At 43.0% G+C, this 22,708-nt stretch overlaps 2 protein-coding genes across 5 annotated transcripts in view; both read right to left on the bottom strand.

The window, feature by feature from the left end:
* LOC121604407 (ras and Rab interactor 2-like) overlaps nt 1-4,725 on the bottom strand; it is a 31,372-nt gene extending 26,647 nt beyond the window's left edge. The window contains exon 1 of one of the 2 annotated variants that reach the window (XM_041933910.1): nt 4,527-4,725. The gene's annotated coding sequence lies outside the window, so the exon portion shown is untranslated. The remainder of the gene's footprint in view (nt 1-4,526) is intronic. The other variant, XM_041933909.1, reaches the window with a different exon arrangement.
* A 1,167-nt stretch (nt 4,726-5,892) lies between these two features.
* The window catches only part of LOC121604061 (sodium/potassium/calcium exchanger 3-like), a 44,194-nt gene continuing 27,378 nt past the window's right edge, over nt 5,893-22,708 (bottom strand). For 2 of the 3 annotated variants that reach the window (XM_041933461.1, XM_041933460.1), the window contains 14 exons: nt 18,302-18,376; nt 17,811-17,895; nt 16,985-17,088; nt 15,455-15,529; nt 14,171-14,196; nt 14,015-14,068; nt 13,781-13,914; nt 12,236-12,396; nt 11,400-11,670; nt 11,138-11,304; nt 10,680-10,794; nt 10,391-10,503; nt 9,936-10,001; nt 5,893-8,522 (listed from right to left, as the gene is read on the bottom strand). In XM_041933461.1, the coding sequence (XP_041789395.1) occupies nt 8,370-8,522; nt 9,936-10,001; nt 10,391-10,503; nt 10,680-10,794; nt 11,138-11,304; nt 11,400-11,670; nt 12,236-12,396; nt 13,781-13,914; nt 14,015-14,068; nt 14,171-14,196; nt 15,455-15,529; nt 16,985-17,088; nt 17,811-17,895; nt 18,302-18,376 (1,599 nt within the window). In that variant the 3' untranslated portion in view covers nt 5,893-8,369. The remainder of the gene's footprint in view (nt 8,523-9,935; nt 10,002-10,390; nt 10,504-10,679; nt 10,795-11,137; nt 11,305-11,399; nt 11,671-12,235; nt 12,397-13,780; nt 13,915-14,014; nt 14,069-14,170; nt 14,197-15,454; nt 15,530-16,984; nt 17,089-17,810; nt 17,896-18,301; nt 18,377-22,708) is intronic. The other variant, XR_006006725.1, reaches the window with a different exon arrangement.

The raw sequence follows: 22,708 nt of genomic DNA, 5'->3' as shown, positions 1-22,708 counted from the left end.
CTCTTTCACAATCTTAGTAGCTTTTTTGTATTTATGAATTGCCTCGCAGGGTGGATCACATGGTGCTGTGGGCTGCGTACGGGCCGAAGGCCGGACTGCTGGTGGCGCAATGTGAAAAGACTTTCAAACAATCATCGATCGATCCGATCGATGGCGAGCACATGTCAAAGACAAACAGTGTGTTCTGATGGGACAGTGGGGCACTAACGCATGAATTACCTCAGAAAACAACCACAACAACAAAACTGAACATCTGCTGCAGACTGTATGGAGCTCAGCTACCAGACTTAACGACAGGGGGTATGACCACATGGCCTCCTGCTGTATTTCAGACATCATGAGTCTGTGTGCAGTTCAGTCCAGGCTTAAACCTACAGGGGATGAACCCTTTGAAGTGGAAAAACATACCTGGGGAAACACTGCCGAGCTGGCTGAATCACCATCAACTTTAAAAAGACTTTTATCTGCGACTTTTCCTGATTTTGCTCGAGGTGTCTGTCCATTTCTTTTCTGATGTTTTACTTTTTTAAAACCTGTTCGAATCTGGTCCTGTTCAGTCAAAGTTTTTTTCCATTTGCTTTTCATTATCCTTGGGTTTTTCTTTGTCGCCTTCAAAGTCAAAATGACACTAATGGCTAACAGGCTGAGACGAGGCATCATGTTCTCCTGCGAACCCTGAAAAAGTCATGCGGCTGTACTTTTCTTTTCACAACAAGTACGATCTGGATCAGTGTTTTAACATGAACAGTTACATTAAAATTACAGTACACTGTAATAGTACTGGATGCCATCATGCATGGTTAAATTGAGGAACCGAAATCAGCACGAAACCGTCCGACTCTGACCAGGCTGGTGATCATGCTCTTCCCCAAATGCCCCTCTGTCCCACCTCGTAAAAACAAACAACACCTACAAACTTTATCCTTTATCTATGTTTGTTTGAAGTGTCCGGAGGGCATGAAGTGCTGCTTTGTGTGTCGCTGGTGAGATCCGGTGAGGAGTGTTAGGCTGACGGGGCTCCACGCTGCTATCGGAGCAGCGGAGCGCGGGGAGGGGGCTGCAGGCAGCTGCACAAACCCACTGCAGATAACAACTCCCACACATGGCTCATGTTATTGCCCTGAGACGAACCACATGATGGCGTGTGTGTGTGTGTGTGTGTGTGTGTGTGTGTTTCCACCGGGCAGAGGGAGGGACAGAAAGTGTGTATTTGGTTTTACTACACTGACTTTTACTATTTACTTGAAAAAAGACAAAGGAATTCTTTAAATGATGAAAGAGTGTCAACAGCTGCACACGTGTGGAGGGCTGGGGTCAAACATTTAGTTGTGTTGGTTAAGGGGCTAGGGTGTCCATTATGTGAAGGGTGTCCCCAGAAGTATAGACAGACAAACCTTTGTGTGTGTGTGTGTGTGTGAGCAGAATTTGGGTCAGTGGTTCTCTGTAAGTTCAGCTGAACCGACTGGCCCGTGTTGTGTTGGTTAGAGAGGAAACACTTTGGTTTTCTTTAATATGCAGGAATCCGATCACTGATGGAGAGAAGGTTAGGATTACTTTCATTTTTTCCAAGAAACGTCTGCGGACCTCGTGTCAGTCAAACACCGGCGTGACCAACAGCCTAACCTCTAATCACAGCTCTAGAAGTCCTGCAATAGCAACATGCCAACGCTCAAAATCAACCTTCACATATAATAAGAGCGTCTCTGGCTTAAATCATGGTGAGAAACTGTGTCAGCCACCGGCTCCGCCCGGCCGCAGCTTTACGCTCCGAAGGTCAGCCGAGAAAAGCCTGGGCTGCTCTCTCCGGGCTGCTCCCCTTTAAATGAGTCCCAGGAACGCCGGATCAAGCTGAGGACTGAGCCCGGCGCAGGGAGGTGGGAAACAGCTCTGCACATTTAAAGGAAGAGAGAGGGGAAAGAAGATGCAGCAGATGGGAACTTCAAAATGAAGAGAAAATATTTTAATTACCGTGCTGAGTCATGGAGCAGATATGGAAGACAACCAAAGGGTAAACACACACCGGAAATGGGATTTAAATCACTTCAGCCCAAGCCTGGCTTTAACCAAGGCTGCAATACCGAGCAGGCAAAGTGCGCAGCTGTCCTGGGGCCACATGCTCTCGGGGGCCCCAAACCCCCCTCCTACATTTTTACAATCTGGTTCAAATACATTCAATATTTCTGCTGATATTCCGCTTACAACTCAACTTTTCTACATAAATTCTATCAAACCCAGGCTGGAGTAGTATCCCAGTTGGTTTCTGGAGCTCTGGAGACTGGATGGTAACTGTGACATGCAGTTAGCGCATGTAGTGGGAGGAGTGGGGGGTCAACTGGAGCCCACAGCTCATTTTAGCTCCAGGGCCCTTTAGCCTGTTAATGCGTCCCTGCCTGGACGGAGTGGAAGAAACCATTTTGTCCAGTCAAACTATTATTGTTAATGAGGTTTTTGGCAGTCAGCTCACTTCCAAAACGTGAATGCATGCATAAAGCTGATGTTCTATGTGTTTCATTTCCTGGCCCTCTGCAGGATTACAGCAGACATTAGTGTGGCTCCTGTGAAAGCGTTCAGTGTTAACATCCCCCACAGGGACAGTTTACTCTCACAACTGTAACCCGAGTGGCCGCTTCCTTGTCCAGCCAAGATGACATCACTGTTCAGAAACCTGCAAAGGCCTCGGTCGGTTCTGCCTTGAACTTCCACAGAAGTGATGTCTGCTCTAAAGTCTGCAGCCACAGTGATGACACACAGGCAGGGCAGAAACAGCAGAGGCGTCTCTGAGAACAACAAAAGATGCGCCGTGGTCACTGTGGACCAAAGCAGCAGCAGCTTCATCGCCCTAACCAATGACTGACGAGCTGCAAGCTCCTTCTCATTACTTCTCATTGCAGTGGATTCATTTCCCCATAGCAGCGAGTGGCCGTGCCAAAAAATGCCCGGTTTAGCTGTGCAGCTAATCTCCCTAACAGATTCCACAGAAGATTAATGAGCCGAGTGACCGCTTCATTACGCTGATAAACATCAGCTAACTGCTCGTTCAGAAAAGACAGAGGGGAAGAACAAGAACGGGGCTGCAGGAGAGTACGATGTGTGCTGCGCTCGGTCAGGTTCAGACAGGTCCGAGGCCCTGCTGGAGGAAAAAAGATCAGGTCCCAGAGCGGTGGAAGGGTGGAGGTCCTGTTCAGGTGTTCAGAGTGGAACAAGACCTGACAGACATGAGTAAAGGGACTGTGAGGAAATGAGACATTTTCAGAGCGGGGGCTGAATTAGGGGATGTATTTTGCTTTTGAAGGGAGTATAGTGTAGGGGAGAATATTTTACTTAATCATTTATTTTTAGAGTTATATTTGAATATTATTCTAATATATGGTCTTTATTATTTGGAATCCAGAGATCAGCCCAGTCTTTCACACACAGAGCGACCATCTGTGACATTATTCGCTATTTATTTATTCATCTATTGGTATAAATTTGGCAACTTTTACTTCCACTTGGAGACACTGAAAATCATATTTCCATCTGCAAATTAAGGGTTAGGTTGCAGTTATTGATGCTTTGTTTTGACAAGTGACAGGAACTGTACAAATTAATTCCTTATTATTATGATTCTTATTATTATTTCCTCTATCTTTGTATTGTAGGGAAGTTGTTACAGTTTTCTTAATCAAATGGGAGGGGTCCAGAGATAATATTCATCATTTCTGTGATGGTCTTGTTATATTTTGAAGTGAAATGTAAAGATTAGCCCCCCAGTGCAATCATCTTTGTACAGTCCCTGAACTGAGACAACAGCGCAGGGAGAGGCCTGGAGGTGGTGAACACATATGGAAGCTGTATCCACCGCTTTGAAGTCCCTGTCAGAGGAGTGTGTGATGTACAGCTTCAACTGCAGGCTTCGCACCATCAGCAAACACTTGAGGTGTTTGGCTTTCAGCGATGCTTCTGCAAGAGGAATGAAGCACTCAAATCAGAGCGCACAAAACAAACACACTTCCTGCAGACCAGAGGAGGAGATCGCTTCAATGTGGGTCAGTCGAGATGCAGAAAAGTCCCAAAGTTTTCAGCTGCAGCTCCTCAGCTCCCCACAGGGACTGGGAGCAGATGTGTGGCTGCACACAGTCCAGCAGGCTCATCGTTTATTATGAGACCTGCCTCATTCTGCTCGAACATGTCTCCTGACCAGGTATTTGACTCTGTGCCACAGACAGGCAGGCAGGCAGACAGACAGACAGGCAGGCAGGCAGGCAGGCAGACAGACAGACAGGCAGGCAGACAGACAGACAGGCAGGCAGGCAGGCAGGCAGACAGACAGGCAGGCAGGCAGGCAGACAGACAGACAGACAGGCAGGCAGCAGAGACCCTTCAGACGGCTCTCCATAGGGAAACTCTCACCATCCAGGCTGCTGCCAGTGTGTCTGAAAACTCCACATTCGGTGCACAAAAGTTGGACAGCTGCTGGTCGGAGGCAGAAATGAAGGGCTCGAGTCAGCAGCCAGCTGCTGCTGCAGACGACGGCTCTTACTCACCTTAAAGTCGCGTCCTTCAGCAACGTGAAACGGGTTTTGTCCTCCGGTTTTGCTCCATGATCCGCGGCGCTGCTTCGTGTTGGTTTTCGGGTGACACCAAGGAGCCTCAATGTCCCCGAAGTCGGCGGGTTACATGGTTCAGTGTCGGCCGGAGACAGAGACCTCGGCTTCGGACCACAGCTGTGAGGTGTGACGGCCCCTCAGGAGGAGGACGGAGGAGAGCGGCGGTAATATGACGCCTCCGCCTGATTGGCTGAGGAGGGAGCGGAGATTTTCAGCCTCAGGACAGTTTGTCATTAAAGCTTTGAATGAGGAAGAGAGCAGCCAAAGCATTTATCTACGTTTGTTACAGGTGGAACTATGATTTTAAGATGCGTTTAGCTTATATGCACACTGATAATACACATACTATGTGTGTGTGTGTGTGTGTGTGTCCAGAAGTAACTACGTATTGTGTGTGTTAATTTCATTCTGCTTTAATTTAATATCTGTATATATGTCCATGTGTGTGTACGAAGGGGCTAAACATGTACATGTAATTGTAAAATGACCATAAATGAATTGACACCTTCATAGAAAAACACTTCGTTAGAGATGGGATCACAAGCTACAGGTGTCATAATACTATATACTGAGAAGTTTGATGATAGGCCAACTATGGAAATGTTAAACATGTACAGTGTCATATAAAGTAAGTAATGTTATTTTCAAATGTTGAATAAAGGTTTATATACCAGCATAATATATGAATTGACATGCTTGATAAATTTACGGTTCATGAAAGTAAGAAGTCATTTTGGACATGTATACTCTGTTGTAATTAATGTCTTTAATACATAATTAGCATAATCAATTGCAGTCATTCACTCACTTGGGGTCAGCAGAGCAAGCTGCAAACACGACACTGACATATTATAGCCGTGAAGTTGTTGTTGAATGTGCTCAGAAGTTGCCTTTTGACGTAGCCACCTGTCTCCACCTTCTACTACTACGACTAGTTGCTAACTCTGTTTATCTGGCCTGTGAGGGCTGTGTGAGTGAACCAAAACAACACAACGCCGTTGGAACAGGAACACGTTTTGGTCTGACCCTTTATGAATGATGCTTTATTAGAAAATGACACTGAATGCAATGTCACAATAAAACCATCAAATGACCTTTCACATGTGTACACCATGACTGAAAATGAGAGATAAAGTCAACTTCAAATGATTGGCACCATAACTGTAAATATATAATACAAGGTGGGTAGATAATACAGGAGTTTAGTCTCTTGAAAAAAGTTCTATCTGTCTCACTTTAATGTCATGACAACTTCAGTAACGGGTGAACAGCTTATAAAGACATGAGAAACTATTTGTGTATGTAAATCAGTTTATTGCAAGAAGACCACTGGGAACAAGGCCAACATCTGTCTCTCCCTCTGAGCTCTGCCCAGAGGTCCTCGTCAACAAAAATGAGGATTTACAAACAATTCAAAAGACATGAGCATAAAACGACATTAATTAGCTGAAAACTAACTGTTGGAGGCCTACATTCTAAATACTGTATATATCTCAAATATAACTGCTCATCAGAAGTTATTCCAACATCTGTGTTTATAATAGCATATCCCTCTGATATGTACAGCAAAATCAAGACAGTGCCTTTTTGATCTTGGAAAGTCATTAAAATTACACACAAAATAATCTGAATTATGACAGAGGCATGCAAACCGACCAGTATTTGTCTCTAGTAGCCTACCTGAAAATATACCCAAACCACTTTCTACTGAGTGTAAAGTAACAGCCCCCTCTGAGGATGTAACACAGCTCTACAGCGCTCTCTTGTGGCTGCAGGAGTAGCATCAACACCTCCAGAGGACGCTTTTAAAATATCAGCAACCCTATTAACATGAGAATTCTCCTTTAAGGTAAAATAAAAATACACATCTTCCACATTTTGTTTGAACACATGCTGAAACAGAGTGGCAATACTGTTGACAAAGGTGTTTTTTGGCTCAAATACAAGCAGGAGAATGGCCACAAGCGTTGCTTTTGAAGCCTCAAATACAAGGGATGGCACAAGAGTTCAAGCACTGTGTTGAGAGAACAGTATGTTGTGAAAGTTCAAAGGGTGGCGTGCCATCAGTACGCACTTCCTGTTTTACCTGAAAGTGAATCTCTTACATCTGTGACTCATCACTAATTCAACATGCGAGGTATTGGCAACAGCCGCCACCCATGTTTGGACCAGTGCTAAAGATGCATTTTCAGTCCATCTCTCCAAACAGCAACATCTCCACGGCAACGCAACCCTGCATCATCGTCAAAAACCACTGGGTTTGTCCCGGTATACAAATGTTGCATTATCTTTCCAAGCTATACAAAACTTATAAATTATAAAGTTCTATTCTTAAATATAAACAACATCAAGTCAGTTTCCAGTACTTAGATTATATATTAGATACAGTACATTGTACAGCTCTGTCATCAGAGAGCGGAGAGCGTTCCATTTAATACACTGTACATGATCCAAAGGGCTGAAACTGGTGGTTAGACATGATCTTTGAATAAATTAATTCATAAATAAATCATGATTATGTCTTCCCAGTAACAGTGATGTCCTTGGTTCCCCTCGACACACACATACACACGCAGACACGCACACACATGCACACACATGCACACAAACGCACACACATACACACACACACACACAGACTCACAAGACTTTGCACTCGAGCTGACTCTTAAGTCCAAATCTACGACTCTTACTCCTATTCTAAAAATACTTTTGGCTTTAGGAAGTAACAATGTTATACTCAACTCAGAGACTAAACTAATCCTTTAATATCGTACAAGGGGTCTACAGTCTAGAGGGAACTTTAAATTCAGTAGTTAGATGTTTCGAGTACCTGTAGAGGCTTTGCAATGACAGAATAATATCTCTAATCAATAAAGTGACAGTGCTGGATGTCAGTTCCAGGGAGATCCCTTTCCTATGTGGGTTTATCAAAGAAAAATAAAGCCCACATCTACTCGGATGTGCCTGTAGAGAGAGAGAGAGAGAAACAAACAAGAATAGACTCTATGTGAATAGTGTTAAATATCTACACATTGCAAAGCTACAATTGACCTGTGGCTAGTACTATGTCGGCTGGTACTGCGCACGGGAGACGTGTTGAAGCATTTTGAGTGCAGTACTGTCAGACCAAATCACTAAGGTGAAACATAAAATATCGTGACTGTCATCAGATCGTTCAGCTTCGTGAGACTGATCCTGTTGTGCATAAGAGAATCCCATATATCAACTAAAATTAGTACTTATATAATCCTCAAATATATACAGAGAAAGCCAGTTTTTACTTAAAAATACCTTAATCGTGTGCTTATATCCAAACTTGTACAAAGAGTAACAAACAATCCAGCTAAAAATCGCTGTTCGCGCAGGATTTCCATCTTTCCGCTGGTCAGTCAGTTACAGTAGCAGCTTCTTCACCAACAGTAGCCTAAGTGTTGGTGTTAATACAGTTGAGTTCACTCCAGCCAACCTTTCAGTTCATTAGACGATTGGCAGCAATCTCTGCTGCTGGGACTTTCTTTTCACGCCTGCCGTCTGGTCCCAAAAAAACAAAACTTCCGGTTTCTTCTCTCCTGTGTGTATTGCACCAAAGATAAATCATGTAGAGCTCTATTTTTCTATTTGAAAAAATAAAAGGTAGAACTTGGTTCCAAGACGCGGAGAAACTGGAAGCCAGGTGAGGTTTCCTCCATTAACCACAGGAAGAAGAAGAAGAAGATAAAGAAGAAGAAGAAGAACAAGAAGAAGGAGAAGAAGGAGAAGAAGAAGAGGAGGAGGAGGTCAGTGGATGTCTCGACACATAGGAAGGTTGACAAAGATGAAGACGTTGAACTCGATGAGGATGGAGAAACAAAGAAAGATGGCGTACAAAATGAGGCAGGCCAAGCCCAGTCTCCAGTCCAGAGTCCATTTGTTCAAATGGACACCGAGAACCTACAGGCAAGAGAGACTGAATCAGTGACATCTTCAGAGTGAGCAGGGCAAAATACTGAGAAATTCACAGCAACAGCTTTGGAGCGCTTCAGAAGTGAGAGAGACTGGCCACAAAGCTCATGGTTGGACTCAAGGCTGGAGGTTAGGTTTCAAACTTGGATAACACTTTATATTAATGTACACATATTCACCATTAACTAGTAAATTAAATGGTCAGCATGCATATTAGTAGCAAATTGGCTCTTTAGTCATTTAGTCATTATAAGCACTTATTAATGCTGTATTCAGCATGACTATATTAAACAACTACGAGACCATGAATTAAGAGTTTTCTCTCAATAACCCCCTAATTAATGCTTATTGATAGTAAGTAAGGAAGATGTTGATTAATATGCATGCTAATATTCAGCTAGTTAACGGTGAATATGTGTACTTTAATATAAAGCGTTACCTGAAGTTGCTAGGGGACACAAGGATAGTGTGGCAGGTACATCAGAGGATATGTATGGCTCATTTTGTCCATTTGTTTGCTGTGAACTGCTACCAGGGTGTTAAAAGTAAAGGGGAAAGAGCAGCATTGGAGCTGCCCCTGTTTTGTGTGTCTCATGTGAGTGCACAGTTTGCGCACACCAATGCTTTCACACTAATCTTCCACTACAGGTGGCAGTAATGTGCCAAGAAACACAGTAATGCATCAACAAAGGCAGGGAAGAAGACGACTAAGAACGAGTGCACATGAAAGTAAACAATGCTGGAATTAAAATCACGGAAACGTTCTCTGAGGAAGGAAATACTCTCGACACATTTGTTAGACCTCAGTGACTCACACGGTGCCTTTAGGTGAGTAACACTGAATGTAAACTAACTTTTGTTTGTTTAAAGAAAACTCTACAGGTCACATTGAAGCTGTCAGTGCTCACTCCTGCTGTCCCACCTCTCCACCCTGCTGAAAGATATGCTGTCACTAGTTGCTGCCGCTGCTGCTGCCCTGCTTTGCTGAGCTTGGCGTTTCTTTCTGGGGAGTGATAAAGTGGGATCCTAGATTCTCAGTATCACTGCTGCACATATTCTACATTCAAATGATGATCCAATTCACATGAGTTGCTTCATTTTATCATATCCCCCAACAAACCGTTGACAGATTTCACTCAGTTCTTCATTTTTACTCCATCATCTTTGACCAGATTTGCAGTAAACAGCTACATAGAACTTGACATTCAATATCACAACACAAGGTGATGCTGAGTGAGTCTAAGTGTGCTGACTATGTGTTTGTCTATAGCACACAGGAGTGCAGATATGATTTCATTGGGCCAGCCTGGAGAGTCAAAATGTCATTCTCTGTGTAAATCTATGGTTGGAATCAAAACTGAGATATTAGATGAATTTTAGTTTTAACAGTCTGGTACTTACTGTGAAGAATACTGAAGCTAGAAGGAGTCCAACAGAGAATATGAGACCTTTGCTGTTCAGATGAATCTGAGGAGACAAACACAGAGATTAGAATATTTGATTCACAACAGAAATACTGTCAGGCTTCACTGATGGCCTTAAAATGTAGGTTGCAAAGGCTGTCACTCTGTCCGAATACACACAGAATCACTTCCAGTATTTACGCAGCCAGGGAATCCTATTACACCTCTTCCAAATGTCTTTTTTCTCGTGTAAAGCGTGATCAGCAGGCCAATCAACACACGGTATCTTCTCAGTATAAGATGATGGTTGTGTTTGTGCACAACACTAATCTTAAAGTCCCTCACTGCTCTGCGCTGAATGTTACAGACCATTGTTTCCGTCCTTCACGAGCTCTGTTCTATTCTGGTCTAAGTCTAGCAGAATCTCCTGCGGCTGGGCTGAGAAGCACTCACGTTGGAGCCGTAGTCGATGCAGAGTGTTTGCAGAGCCCAGGGCAGGCCCAGGCCCACCAGGATGTCAAACACATTACTGCCTATGGAGTTGGAGATGGCCATGTCTCCTAGACCTGAGGCAAGGAGAGTAACACTGTCAAGGTCTGTATACAGTCAGGAGACAAGTCAGTTATGACAAGCAATACTCTGCTGTGCACCTCCTTCTCTTAACAGCATTTCAACACAAATACTGATGTTAACTCCCTGTGTCTTGTTGGACCTGAGTGTGTGTGTGTGAGTGAGCGCGCACCTTGACGTGCGACTATAACACTAGCCATGCAGTCGGGGACACTGGTGCCGGCTGCCAGGAAGGTGATGCCCATGATAACGTCAGGAATTCCCAGGGTGAAGCCGATCACGGTCACCTGAAAACAAACACGCTTTGTCTCCATGCACTATTTTAGAGATAGTGTTGAATCTTTAATAACTATAAAAATCCACATCTGTCCAGCTTCTCAAACCTTATACTTTAGTCCAATATTAGCAACTAGTTCAGCTTGCTAACTGTTGTTGATCGTTGTCCTCTGCATGTGGCCAAACACTATTTTATGAGAAAACTATTTAATAGTGTCTTTTTTTAATTCAAAAAGATCAAATAACGTTTGTACAGTCGATGAAGATCAAAACAAAAGATCTCCCAGCTGCATGGAGGCAATTCTAACATTCTTTAAAGATCAGGATGTGTTTCCAGCATGTTCCAGCACTGACCATCCAGACCATGATGTAGGAGAGGCCAGCGATCCAGATGGTGGCGGTGAAGAAGGAGACCATGAACCATCTCTCCCAGCGGCGCTTGCCACAGTTGGGCACGGTGAAGAACAGGAGCAGAGACAGCGGCCACATGGTCAGCCACTTCAGCTTGTTGCACACCCCAGCTGGAGAGGTGAGACCAGATAGGATGATGATTCAGTGATCGCTCTAACAACAAACGTTTACTGACAGCGAACAGTCCGTGTCACACGTGCTGTACCTGGAACTTTGAAAGGCACCAAGGGGCCGTTGTTATCATCTTCCCCCTCTCCTTCCCCGTCGTTCTCATTGTTCTCATTATCCTCATTTTCATTCTCCGTCTCGTTCCCGGACTCCAGTCGCTGAAGTCTGCACCTCCCGTTCAGACCCTGTTCGGCCCCGCCCATCCCATTCTCTAAGCCCCGCCTCCCCTGCGCCCTGGCGGCTGAGTCAGAGTCGCCATTAGTGATGCGGTTGACTCGAGTCTCAGTGGTGTTGATCAGTCTTTGTCTCTGGAATTAGAAAACATTATTATAGACACGTCCATGAACACATTTGGACATTTTGTCATGCTGTTTGTAGCATGGGCTGCTGAGTCAGATCTGTTTGAGTCCCGGTTAACTCCTGAGGTTTGTTTTCATTCTTTCTTTATATTATAGAATTCAGATATTTGTCTGAAACAGAAGTTAATGCCCTTTTCTCTTCTTTCTGTCAAAAGCCCAAATTTGGTTGTTTGGTTTGGATTTACACCCAGACTGTAGTCTGCAGCAGACAGGTGCCTGACAGACAATGTTGGCTGCAACATCCAAAAGAAAATTAACATTCATTCCACTCCTTCCCTGCTGAACGCAGACAGTGTTATTTGGTTTGTATTTATGCTAAGACTCTGGTTTTGGCAGGGATTTTTCAAAGTAACTTAAGTTGACAAAACTAGTTTCTCTTGAGGGGAGCTTTGCTGCGTTTCAACTTTTTCCAATTTGAAATAACTTGTAGCATGAAAACCTGCATAACTCAAGACAGAGTCCAACATAGTGTACACATGCATGTGAGTCCATGTGTGGTTTAGCGTATTTGTACCTCATTGATAAGCATGCGTGAAGCCATGGTGAGGCGGGTTCTGGGGGAGAAATGACTGGTGATCATGATTCTCATGCCAGCCTCGGAGAAAGACAGCTGGTGGGGGTATGCAGACAGCAGCTCGTCCACCATCAGCACCGAAGGCTTACAGTGGAAGTTAGCTGGAAGGAAATAACACCAACGTGTTGTTTGACTGCACTGCAACTAAAATCAATTAGTCACCCCTAGTCTTAAAATCATGTAAAAGTGATTTTTGAATACATTGAAATTATTTTTCTCGTTGAAAGAAATAGAAAGTGTCTTTGGAGATGCACCTTTCCTCCCCATGTCTCTCGGTACTTGACAGTTGAGTTCGTCTGTGCTGCTCACGCTAGCTTGCAAGGTTCACACTGTTTAGCATCTAGAAACTGACTGATCTTGCAGGTAAGTTTTTAAGATCAGTGTTCAGTGTGCTACATCTGACTAGCTAATTATCTAGCCAGCCTGCACGCTGACATTCTCAGTTCACTTTCTGTTCGGCAGGTCATTCAGCAAGCCAATGTGGAACACAACGTGTCCTTCTTTGCAGATAACATTAACTGCAAAGCAAATGTGGGTTATGGTCTGTGGCTGTTTACACTTTTGGTGGACTAAGAGGACACAATTGCTTTCTCTCTCAGTTGACGTCAAGCATCAGCTGAACTCTCTCTTCATCACCTCCTCAGAGGACCCCAAGGAACAAGTTAGCTGGGGCAGCACTCCGAGAACCAGATACAGAACAAGATGACAGCAGGCAAAGTGGAGGCTGGAAGAGTGTGTGCTGGTCTCCTCTGTTAGCTGTTGCTGAGACTGAAGATGCAAACACGAGAGTAATCATGACGGTTAAGACAGTCCCTCCTTGAGACAGTTGAGACCCAGAAGTTTTTCCTTATCCTTCTGGTGGCCGCTCGCACTGAGCCAAATACAGCTGATGCAAACCGTAAACTGGCAGACACTGGCAACAGCAAAGGTCCCCTCCCCTGGGCACAAGGAAAATTTACACACGCACCAACTGTATTCCCCCACCATCAACTGGGTTGACAGAAATTCTCCTGGTCTTTGGTCTGCTACAAGTCCTGCTGGTAGAACCGGATGCAAGGTGGGCAGTCACCACTCTAATATGCAGCTGAATGCTCTGGTGCTGCTGAGGAGCAGCTGCTATGTTTTTGGAAGCTCGGTATTCAGAATGTCATCAAATAGTTATCAAAAGTTATTCTTCACCAACAAGGAGATCAGTGATTTGTTTGGGCCGTCGCCTCACCACATACGCAGGTCAAAACCGACAGCAGGGTGCAGCTGTAGCATTGAGCATCTATGCTGGCAATTATCCCAGGACAAAACATACCCAACTTTGTCGATAAAGTCATCCGTGACTGTCTTATCCTGGAGCTGCACAAAAATAGATGAGGAGTGGTGGCCCGGCTGCCTCATCTTTATGTAAATTTCAGTGCGCAGAGATGAGCAGCTAAAACCTACAGAGTCCTGTTAGAGGGCAAAGCCTGAGTAAAATAGAGCAGATTATGCTACCTTTCTTGAGCAGGACTGCAGTGGCATCACACGTGACATTATCCTCGAGATCAGTGCTTCCTGTCAGCCCGTTAGCCAGATTCAGAGAGCTCTTCTTTCGACGGTCAAAGTAGCGATGTGCCCTGCCGTTAAACCTGCCAATGACAAATGAATAAGAAGGGCCACAGCTTTTTAATCTAAATGCAGCTGATCAGTTAACTGCAGGAATTAGCTGTTTCTGATGATGACACTCACTTCATGATGAGGATGTACACCAAATACATGAGGATCAGGACAAGAGACTCCCACCTGCACACAAAAACAAGGTCAGTCAAATGTACAGTAACTCAGTATTTAAAAAAAAACACATATATGCATATTGAGGCTGCTACAGAAAACATCATTACGTACCAGCACACCTTCTCATCGTAGATGAACTAAAACAGTAAAGAGAACAAAAAAGGATATAAGGTGGAGGCAGTAATTCAAAATTAGATTCACTCTGCATTTCAACATCAGCTCCACTAGAGGGCATAACCATTCCAGAGCTCAGACATCCAGAAAAAGGTCAAAGCGTGACCTTTTGGTTGATTATACCTCATTTAAAGGCACTGAAGAAACTTCACTCAAGAGGTTTCCTCTGTAGCATGCTGTACTCTGAATAGGAGAAATCATGAATTACGCTGTGACACACTGTCATATCACTGTGGTGTGCATGTTACGAGTGTGAGCTGTGCTCTGTCTCTCTCACAGGCCAATTCCACACTACATACGACCTGCATGTGCAAAATACAAGTCATTAGAGGGCATTACATTTGCAGCTTGCATGCAAGAAATGAACATACTTCGTTGTAATACTGGAAATGATACAATTTGTGCACTGCTAGACTTCAATTTATGGCTTTAGAATGTTAATGCCAATTAAACATCAAAAAGCAAAAGCAAAATGTTTTTCTAAATGTTGAATACAAGATCGTCTTCTCTCCACCAACTGCGATATTTTCATTTTTTGCAGCTGTAAGTAGAGCCTGCATTTCAGTGGTGGAAGCACATCCTGTGCTTCATTAAAGTATCAAATCAAATCTTAATGAATATGATTTATTATTTAAGATTACTCTGCATAAAAGAGAAATGTATACCTCAAAACTGGACTTAAGTACAATGCTTGAGCAAATGTACTGGATTGCTTCTTACCACTGTTCCATTTTCACTGGATTTTGCTTTGTGTTACAACAGTGACCATCAGCACACCCAAAAACGTGTTTTTAGTATGCATGTCAGTGTTTTTGAGTATACGTGATTTTGTCCCTTTTCTAGTGTGAATACACTGCATGCTCCAAACCTGCCGAGAATTAAAATGCATTATGGATTTAGGACACAGCTTTCCTCACTCATTATACTCTATATGTGCAAAGTGTTTTACACAACCAAACACACACTTTGTTCAAGCGTCGACTGCTGTGATCAGAAAAAAAACACACTTTTATAACAGATGTACAGTACCTGCGTGTTTTTATCGACTTTTACGTATCTGGGTTATTCTGCTGAGGCAGAAAGTGCAAATTGGGTATTGATGCCAAAGCTACACTTTCAAATTGGTCTTATATTCTTTGCAAGTATATCTGCATATGTCTGCAATCACCACACTTGATCATGTGAACTGTGTTAACTGTGAGCTGGTTTAAAACCTCTTACCGCAATGAGGGCCGTGATAGCAAATGTGTAATAAATTGAATCCCGGAGCAGAGCCCAATGAGAGAGTTTCACTGCCTGCAAGGAAAAAGAGAAACACAGATAAGCACACTGACAAAAATAAGTATGCGGCTTCAATTCATGCACTCTTATAGCATCACTCATCCATGCAGGAGTTTATGCTGCACTGTGATACAGAAACGCCTCTGACATCATTACCATACCAATGTAAACACAGGAGCCCTCGAGTTGACCTCCTGAATCACAGTCACTGAAAAAGCCAACTGCGAGGTGCCATCCTACGTAGGAAAGGTGCCCGTGTGTTTATCGACTTTATATAATCAGATACAACGCAGGAGCCCACAGTGCAGTAACTAAGGCTGTAACACTCTCCCACACAGCGCTCACACTGTATATACTGTACATAAAGCGGAGGGTCGGAAGGGTCAGAAGTCACATCTTGAATGTGCCACTCCCAGCTGTGGAATCGTTTGCTGCTGCGAGGCAGATGGCAGAGTTGGAGCATAACACAGCTTCGAAATGTTTGCTTGTACTCTCTTTCACCGAACAATAGCGCTTTGTAGAGGGCTCCTGCTGCGAACCGACAGCCAAAGGTATCAAACAGTAGTGAGGTGCAGCGGCCGCACTTGAAGATGATTTCACTGCACCCCATCCCTCCAAGCCGTGTTGCACCGCCTGCCCTCCTCCCTCATTATCTCACTATGATTACGTAATGCACAATCTGGGATTGCATCACTGTTTGGAGTCTACTGCATATATTTTTCAGAGCAGAGAGCTTATCCTTGTACTCCGCTCATTTCCACGTCCCTGGCATGTCAGATAGCATCAGAGAGAGGCTGCACTATATTATGTTATCTCTGTATCTCATGCAACACACAGCACTGAGGATGCAAAGCAAAAAGTAGGTACAAACTCTCTACCGCGTTCACACGGATGGGATGTTGTGCATGTGTCTGGTTAAGCAGATCAGAAACAGAGAAGAATATAAACAGAAGTGCAGCTTGAACAAAATGGAAAATTTCCAATGTGTGCAAGAACAACAGCTTTCTGTTTTTATACTTTGTTTTTATATCCAGGCCTGTGGATGCCTGTGGCGTGAAAAAATTCAGTCTTGAACGTTATTTTGATATGAGACAAGAATGTCACATTGTCAGATAAATCTGACAGTACCAACACTCGCGAAAAGGTGAAAGTCGCAAAGGCAGAGAATATAGGCGTATCTTACTGTAACGATGTAAAGATATCTGTGTTTTACACATGGATCTGATTTCCTCTGAAGCTGTAGGTGCAGCTGTTTGGTGCAGTCACACACATGGGATCATACACGCAGACATCAACAGTGTGTTTGTGTGTCCTGCGTTCTTTTGCATAAACATATGCATACATGCATGAGTACTTTGCCCCACTTTGTGTTCATGTGGCTGAATATTTGAAGCTGACATTAGGCTGCTGGTCGTACTCTGTGAAAATGGCATCAGGTCAGCGGCAGGCTCGGCTGCTGTGGCACCATACCTGTCCGGCGAAGAAGCCACACACGCCGATGATGCACAGGATGTTGAAGACAGCTGAACCCACGATGGTCCCCACACCCACGTCACCTTTGGTGATGAACACCCCTGAGGAGAGAATGAGCAAGCACACACACACACACACACATAGAGTGTTATGACTCCATAGATAATGTGCTGTAAACTACTTGACATTTCCAGATGCAACTTAGCATCTGCAGTGCTGACAAACACATGTCACACAACAGTCAAAACATATGTAAATAACTCGGCCATATTGGTCATGGATCTCTCTCTCTCACACACACACACAAACAAACAGACAAACAGACACACGCAAAGACAAGAGGAAAATCTTTTTTAAGAGGCCAATAAAACTTGAATTTGCCTTCACTCTTCTATACAACTCAGAAGAAAGCTGAAACTCTTAAACCCAGTCGGTATGTATAATTAGATTTTTATTTAAAGAGTACAGTAACACAATGTGACGTCCCGCCTTTGAGGTGAACGCTCTTTGTATTGTTAATCCAGAAAGACCGACAATGCTGAACACAAGCATGATCAAAGAAAAAAAAAAACAGGAAAAGAAAAAAACATATGGCCTTTACTCCTCACCAGGAATTCTCTCGTGCCTAAGACATAAGATGACTTGTAATTCAGTATATTGAAAGCCATGTTTATTTACTGCACGTGTCTTGGGATAAAAGCACCACTGCAAAGCGTCAATTAAAAGGAGTGCATGCCTCCTCCCTAATCCAGCAGCTGTATGGCAGCGTGTGTTTCAGTTAGAACAGAGGATGTAAGGGATGGGGGGTGGATGTGGTGAATACCTATGACGGACGTGAAGAGCTCAGGGGCCGAGCTGCCGGCGGCCATGAAGGTAGCACCTGCTACGTCCTCACTGAGATGAAGACGCTGTGAGAAAGAAGTAAGAGACATTAAACCCAGACCAGTGTTACACACAGCCTGACCCTTGACCCTTTGCTATGGTATTTTTCCACTCAAACCTTAAGAAACCTTAAGAATAAAAATTTTGCTTATAGCATAAATAGTGTGTATCTTTCTTCTGTTATGCCATCAAAAATGTATTTGACATGCACATAAACATATACTTGCTGAAATTACGTTGATGCAACACTATAATCAGTAATAATCAATTGTGTTACTGGAGATTTTTGATTTACAGCAGTCCATTGGATGCCATGCGGGAGTTTTTGAGATTAACTCTCTTAATAAATAATAACTAATTACTTTTTTTTTGATTGTTAAATCAGTAATGTACCATAAAGCTTTCAGGGCCTTTAATACGTCACATTCATACCTCACAAAGTTTCTCCAGAGAGGGGACGAAGTAGTCATCACAGACGAGGGCCAGGGCACAGAACATGTAAATGGCCTGTAGGGGCAGAGAGTGATAAATATTACACAGATCAGTGAAGTATGAACATGTGCTTGATTTTGCTAAGATGCATTGATCTGCATTAATGTACAGCTCCTTCTTTTCTATTTAGAACATATCTCTGTATTTCCCCCGAGAGGTCCAGTAAAGACCACCTCTCTGCTGTAAATGCTACATTAAATTTAGATCTAAATTGCCATGAAAAATGAAACAGTGAGTCTAGAAACTGAAGGCTAAAGATTCAGAGATCTGATCACATGCAAATGCAATGCAGCACATTTAATGGATCAGACATTAAACATGCATGAGTAACATAACCACGGGACCACACTTTTTACATTTTTAAGTAGACAAGTTAGTTTTCACTTTTCATACATACTGGAATTTAAAAAGCCCAGGAGGGGAGGTCATGTATATGGCTTTTGTTTATTCCTGTGCTGAAATTGACAAGTTTTTAATTAAATAAACAATGGGTTAGTTGGTTATAATAACAATTTGTTTTACAATCGATAAACCTTCTTTCACAGAACACTGGATTTGTATTGGTATAAACTGTATACATATGTCTATACTTCCAGAAAGTAAATAATATGTAGAAGTACAAGTGACCAGCAGGAGTTTCATGCAACTTGCCTCGATTTTGCGTGAGTGGTCATTTCCCTGAATTGCTACAATGGAGGTGGCAAGTGCAAAGTTAGCATGAGCCACAGAGCCACAATGAAATATCTAGAATTTTCCCTTAAGAAATTCTTTACTTTGTACAGTTGATTTTCTTACCAGCATAATTTATCTATTTCAGACAATCCTCTGGTTTCAACATTCATCATTATATATGTTTTGTGATTACCAAAACAAATATACTACGTTTTTATTTGTAAATGTTGTGTTATTTAAAGTAAATGATGAAAAATCAAACCAACTGTCTATAATTTTAAACTACTTTTCCACAGTGTTAAAAAGTCGCTTCAAATTCTTACCACGACAAAATAGCAAATAAGCTAAATGTTAATGCTTTGGAAACCTTGGAAGCAAACATCATACACATACAAAGCAACAAAAATGTGCCCAGTGTTTACCCTTGGGGAACTCCACAAGTAACCTTCAGTAAAAATCCTTCCAAATGTCCCCTCAAGAGTCTTACAAGGACAGGATTCATTATGACTGTAAATAATCTACTGTATGAAAAGCCTCTTAATGTTATGTATTACGTGTCATTGCATTAACAGCTGCCGGATGCAACCTTTCCTGGGTATACACAGAACACAGAACACAGAACACAGAGAGAAGCAGAGACAGGGTGGAGATGAAAGACAGACAGCGATGATCAAGAAAGAAAATGTCAGGTCGTGGTGACAGACTGACGGGGAGCGTGTAAACAAAGGAAAGGCCTGAATATTCTTAAACTTTGTAATAACGAAGCCTTACAAAGACCTGCTTACAGCAACAATGACATGGAGACTGAATATTCCTTTTCCTATTTCATGCTCAGCACTGAGTCACAGAAGAAGAGGAGTACCATAAGCACAAGGCAATCAGTCACTGAGGTATTTGAATTTAATTTCAGGTGAGGCAAAAAGTCAAAGGTCCCATGTAATCCTGATCTTCAGCCTTGAGTTGACATGGAGGCAAAACAACAAGCCTCCTGCAGCTGCGAATCAACGTGTGTGCACACTGAACGTTAACTTGCGTGCACGTTTTATGTTGCATGGAGACATGGAAGTACTAAAATCTGGAGCTGTGTTTGTGTTTGTGAAAGCAAATCTTTTCTGAGAAGTGAAGATGCCTGCATTAATGAGCTGTGCAGAGTTGGAGGGGGGTCAGCAGTACAGCTGTCAAGAGAACAGCAGTTGGAAGTAAAATAGTCTGATATTAAAACTCAGATATGAAGTTCTAACACAAAGTGTTTCCCCGTTTTCTGTCTTCAAGCTGAATCTAATAGCAGAAACATACATGATCAATCACAAGAGAGAGGGCTGTCAGCACATTTACACCATTTCTAAGACTGTATGTATTCTAGCTGCTCAGTACAAAGCAGAGGTGGGAAAAGCCATTGTGTTGCAAGTTAAGAAGAAGAAGTAGAAGAAGAGGTCTGGCTATGAAGTCAAGTCCCAGTAAGATCTAAGCAAAGTCCAAGTCCCAAACTTTGTCTTTCAGGTCAATGGAACTATGCGCCCTTTACCAAATATAATACCATTGAAATTTCATTTTCTGTTTTAAGAAACTAAGAATGCTTGTTCAATATTTCACTTGTTACTGTCAAATAATCGTTGGAACATTAAAAAGCAAAATGATCAGGTGTGTCAGGGGATGCTGCTATGTACATCCCAGTGTGATAATCTGCAGTATCATCTGCTGTTAAATGCACCTTTACTTACTTAGTAAATCTCCAATTGTTGACTGTCACTGTATTTATGGGATAAGGCAGTCTGGAGACATTTGATGCTTCTATTTTTATTTTTAGTCATATCTAATTTTTATTATTATTATTATCAAGTGGGTTTTATTTTCGATCTTATTTTACATCAATTGTCCATCCCTGTGATATGTTCATTCTATCTTTTTATCTTTTTTTTTTAGAATTATACAGGTAGATGTGAGTAAGAGTATAATTAGCTGCATGATATGTGTGCATTAAATTTCCATAGCCACACCTTACTTTGAGAAAAAAGTGGTGCTGTATTGTGGAAAATGTTACAACTGGACTGGTTCTCTTATAAACCGCTGTCTGCGAGTCCACAACGACTGCTTTCTGTGTGAAGTCTGAGTAATTACGTGTGTGAGCTGCCTCTGAGGATTGCTGGTACCTGTGAATGTGTATTGTCATATGGAGTCATCATATCTCTACAGGTAGTTTTGTTTGGTCACGACTGAACCTTCCTACAATCTGCTGGATTTTAAGATGTATGACATTTATTCCACCAGGGCAGAATGGTGATTGGATCCTCTCCTAAATGTAATGGGTTCTTCCGTGGCTCATGCTACACCCTTCCACCAAGTTTCATGAGAATCAGGCCGCTAGTTTGTCCAAAATCCTGCTGACAAACAGACAAACAAACCAACATCAGACTGAAAACAGAACCTCTTTGGCAGGAGACTACTCTGACTGCTAATGAAGACTGTGAGATGTGGTTGAAAGCTCTGGAAAAAGCTAACAAGTGGATCTTAAGTTAAGAGTGGTCACTGTTCACAAGGTCAATAAGGGTAATAATTTCCATTCCCAATCCAGTTAGTTGCAGCCCTAATTTAACAACTCGTTTAAAGGCACTTGAGGAGAGACTGCTGTCACTTCGCTTGTTCCCTGGCTCACATCCTGCAGTGGATATATTGCATGTCATAGTTAAAAACACACAGCACGCAAGCTTTTTCCTCAGGATTGGCCCATTTTGTATCTAATTTTCCAAAAGTGGAAAGGTGGAAAGGTACAGCAGCATTACAACTATACAGTATACTCCGCAGGTATTATCCCTTATCATCCCGTTCTGTTCTCGCCGCAAAGTACAGTAACACCTGCTATGAAATGACATAGAGTACATTATCTAAAAGGTTAGACATCACAGGGAAACAGCTTGTGATGATAGACTGTATTTTTGGCTTTTTGTTTTTATAATAGAAAAGGTTACTTTCATTTGCCCTTCTGCAGCAGGAAAAGGCTTCCGCAGAGGGTGGGAGCACTGTAAGTAGGGACATTGCCTCTAATGTCAGACATGTGCTGGCAAAGTGGTCCATTCTGTAGTTCTTTGTGCTCAGTGTATGCACAGCAAAGTCCCCTGGAGATGCTGCTCTGCTAGCATGAGCTTCCATTACAGTCACCCCCCCTACAGACTCTCAGCAACAGCACATCACAACATGGGTCATCATGTACTGGAACATTCTGCCTGCCTTGTGCCAGTCAGACAAGAGTGATGGCAGAGGGGCTCCATCATAGCCTTGACCTCACATATTGACCCCTGCTGGGCCATGCTAGAGAGGTTAGTGGGACTGGTGATGTGTGCTGAACCAATGAGATACTGCCAGAGAGGAGAGGAGAGGAATAAAGAGGAGAGGAGAGAAGAGGAGAGGAGAGAAGAGGAGGAGAGGAGAGAAGGGGAGGAGAGGAGAGGAGAGAAGAGGAGGAGAAGAGAGGAGAGGAGAGGAGAGAAGAGGAGGAGAAGAGAGGAATAAAGAGGAGTGGAGAGGAGAGGAGAGGAGAGGAGAGGAGAGGAGAGGAGAGGAGAGCTGCCTTCTTCTCAGCCAGAGAGGATGAAATATCTCCAGTGGTACCATTTGTTTAGCCTTTCTTTGGATGATAGTATGCTAGAATTCATTGTGTGACTTAAGCAACAATAATAA

The sequence above is a fragment of the Chelmon rostratus genome, chromosome 3 (assembly GCF_017976325.1).
Source record: "Chelmon rostratus isolate fCheRos1 chromosome 3, fCheRos1.pri, whole genome shotgun sequence".
Taxonomy (NCBI): domain Eukaryota; kingdom Metazoa; phylum Chordata; class Actinopteri; order Chaetodontiformes; family Chaetodontidae; genus Chelmon; species Chelmon rostratus.
The sequence above is the reverse complement of the archived record's forward strand: the minus strand, read 5'-3'. Positions and strand labels throughout refer to the sequence as shown.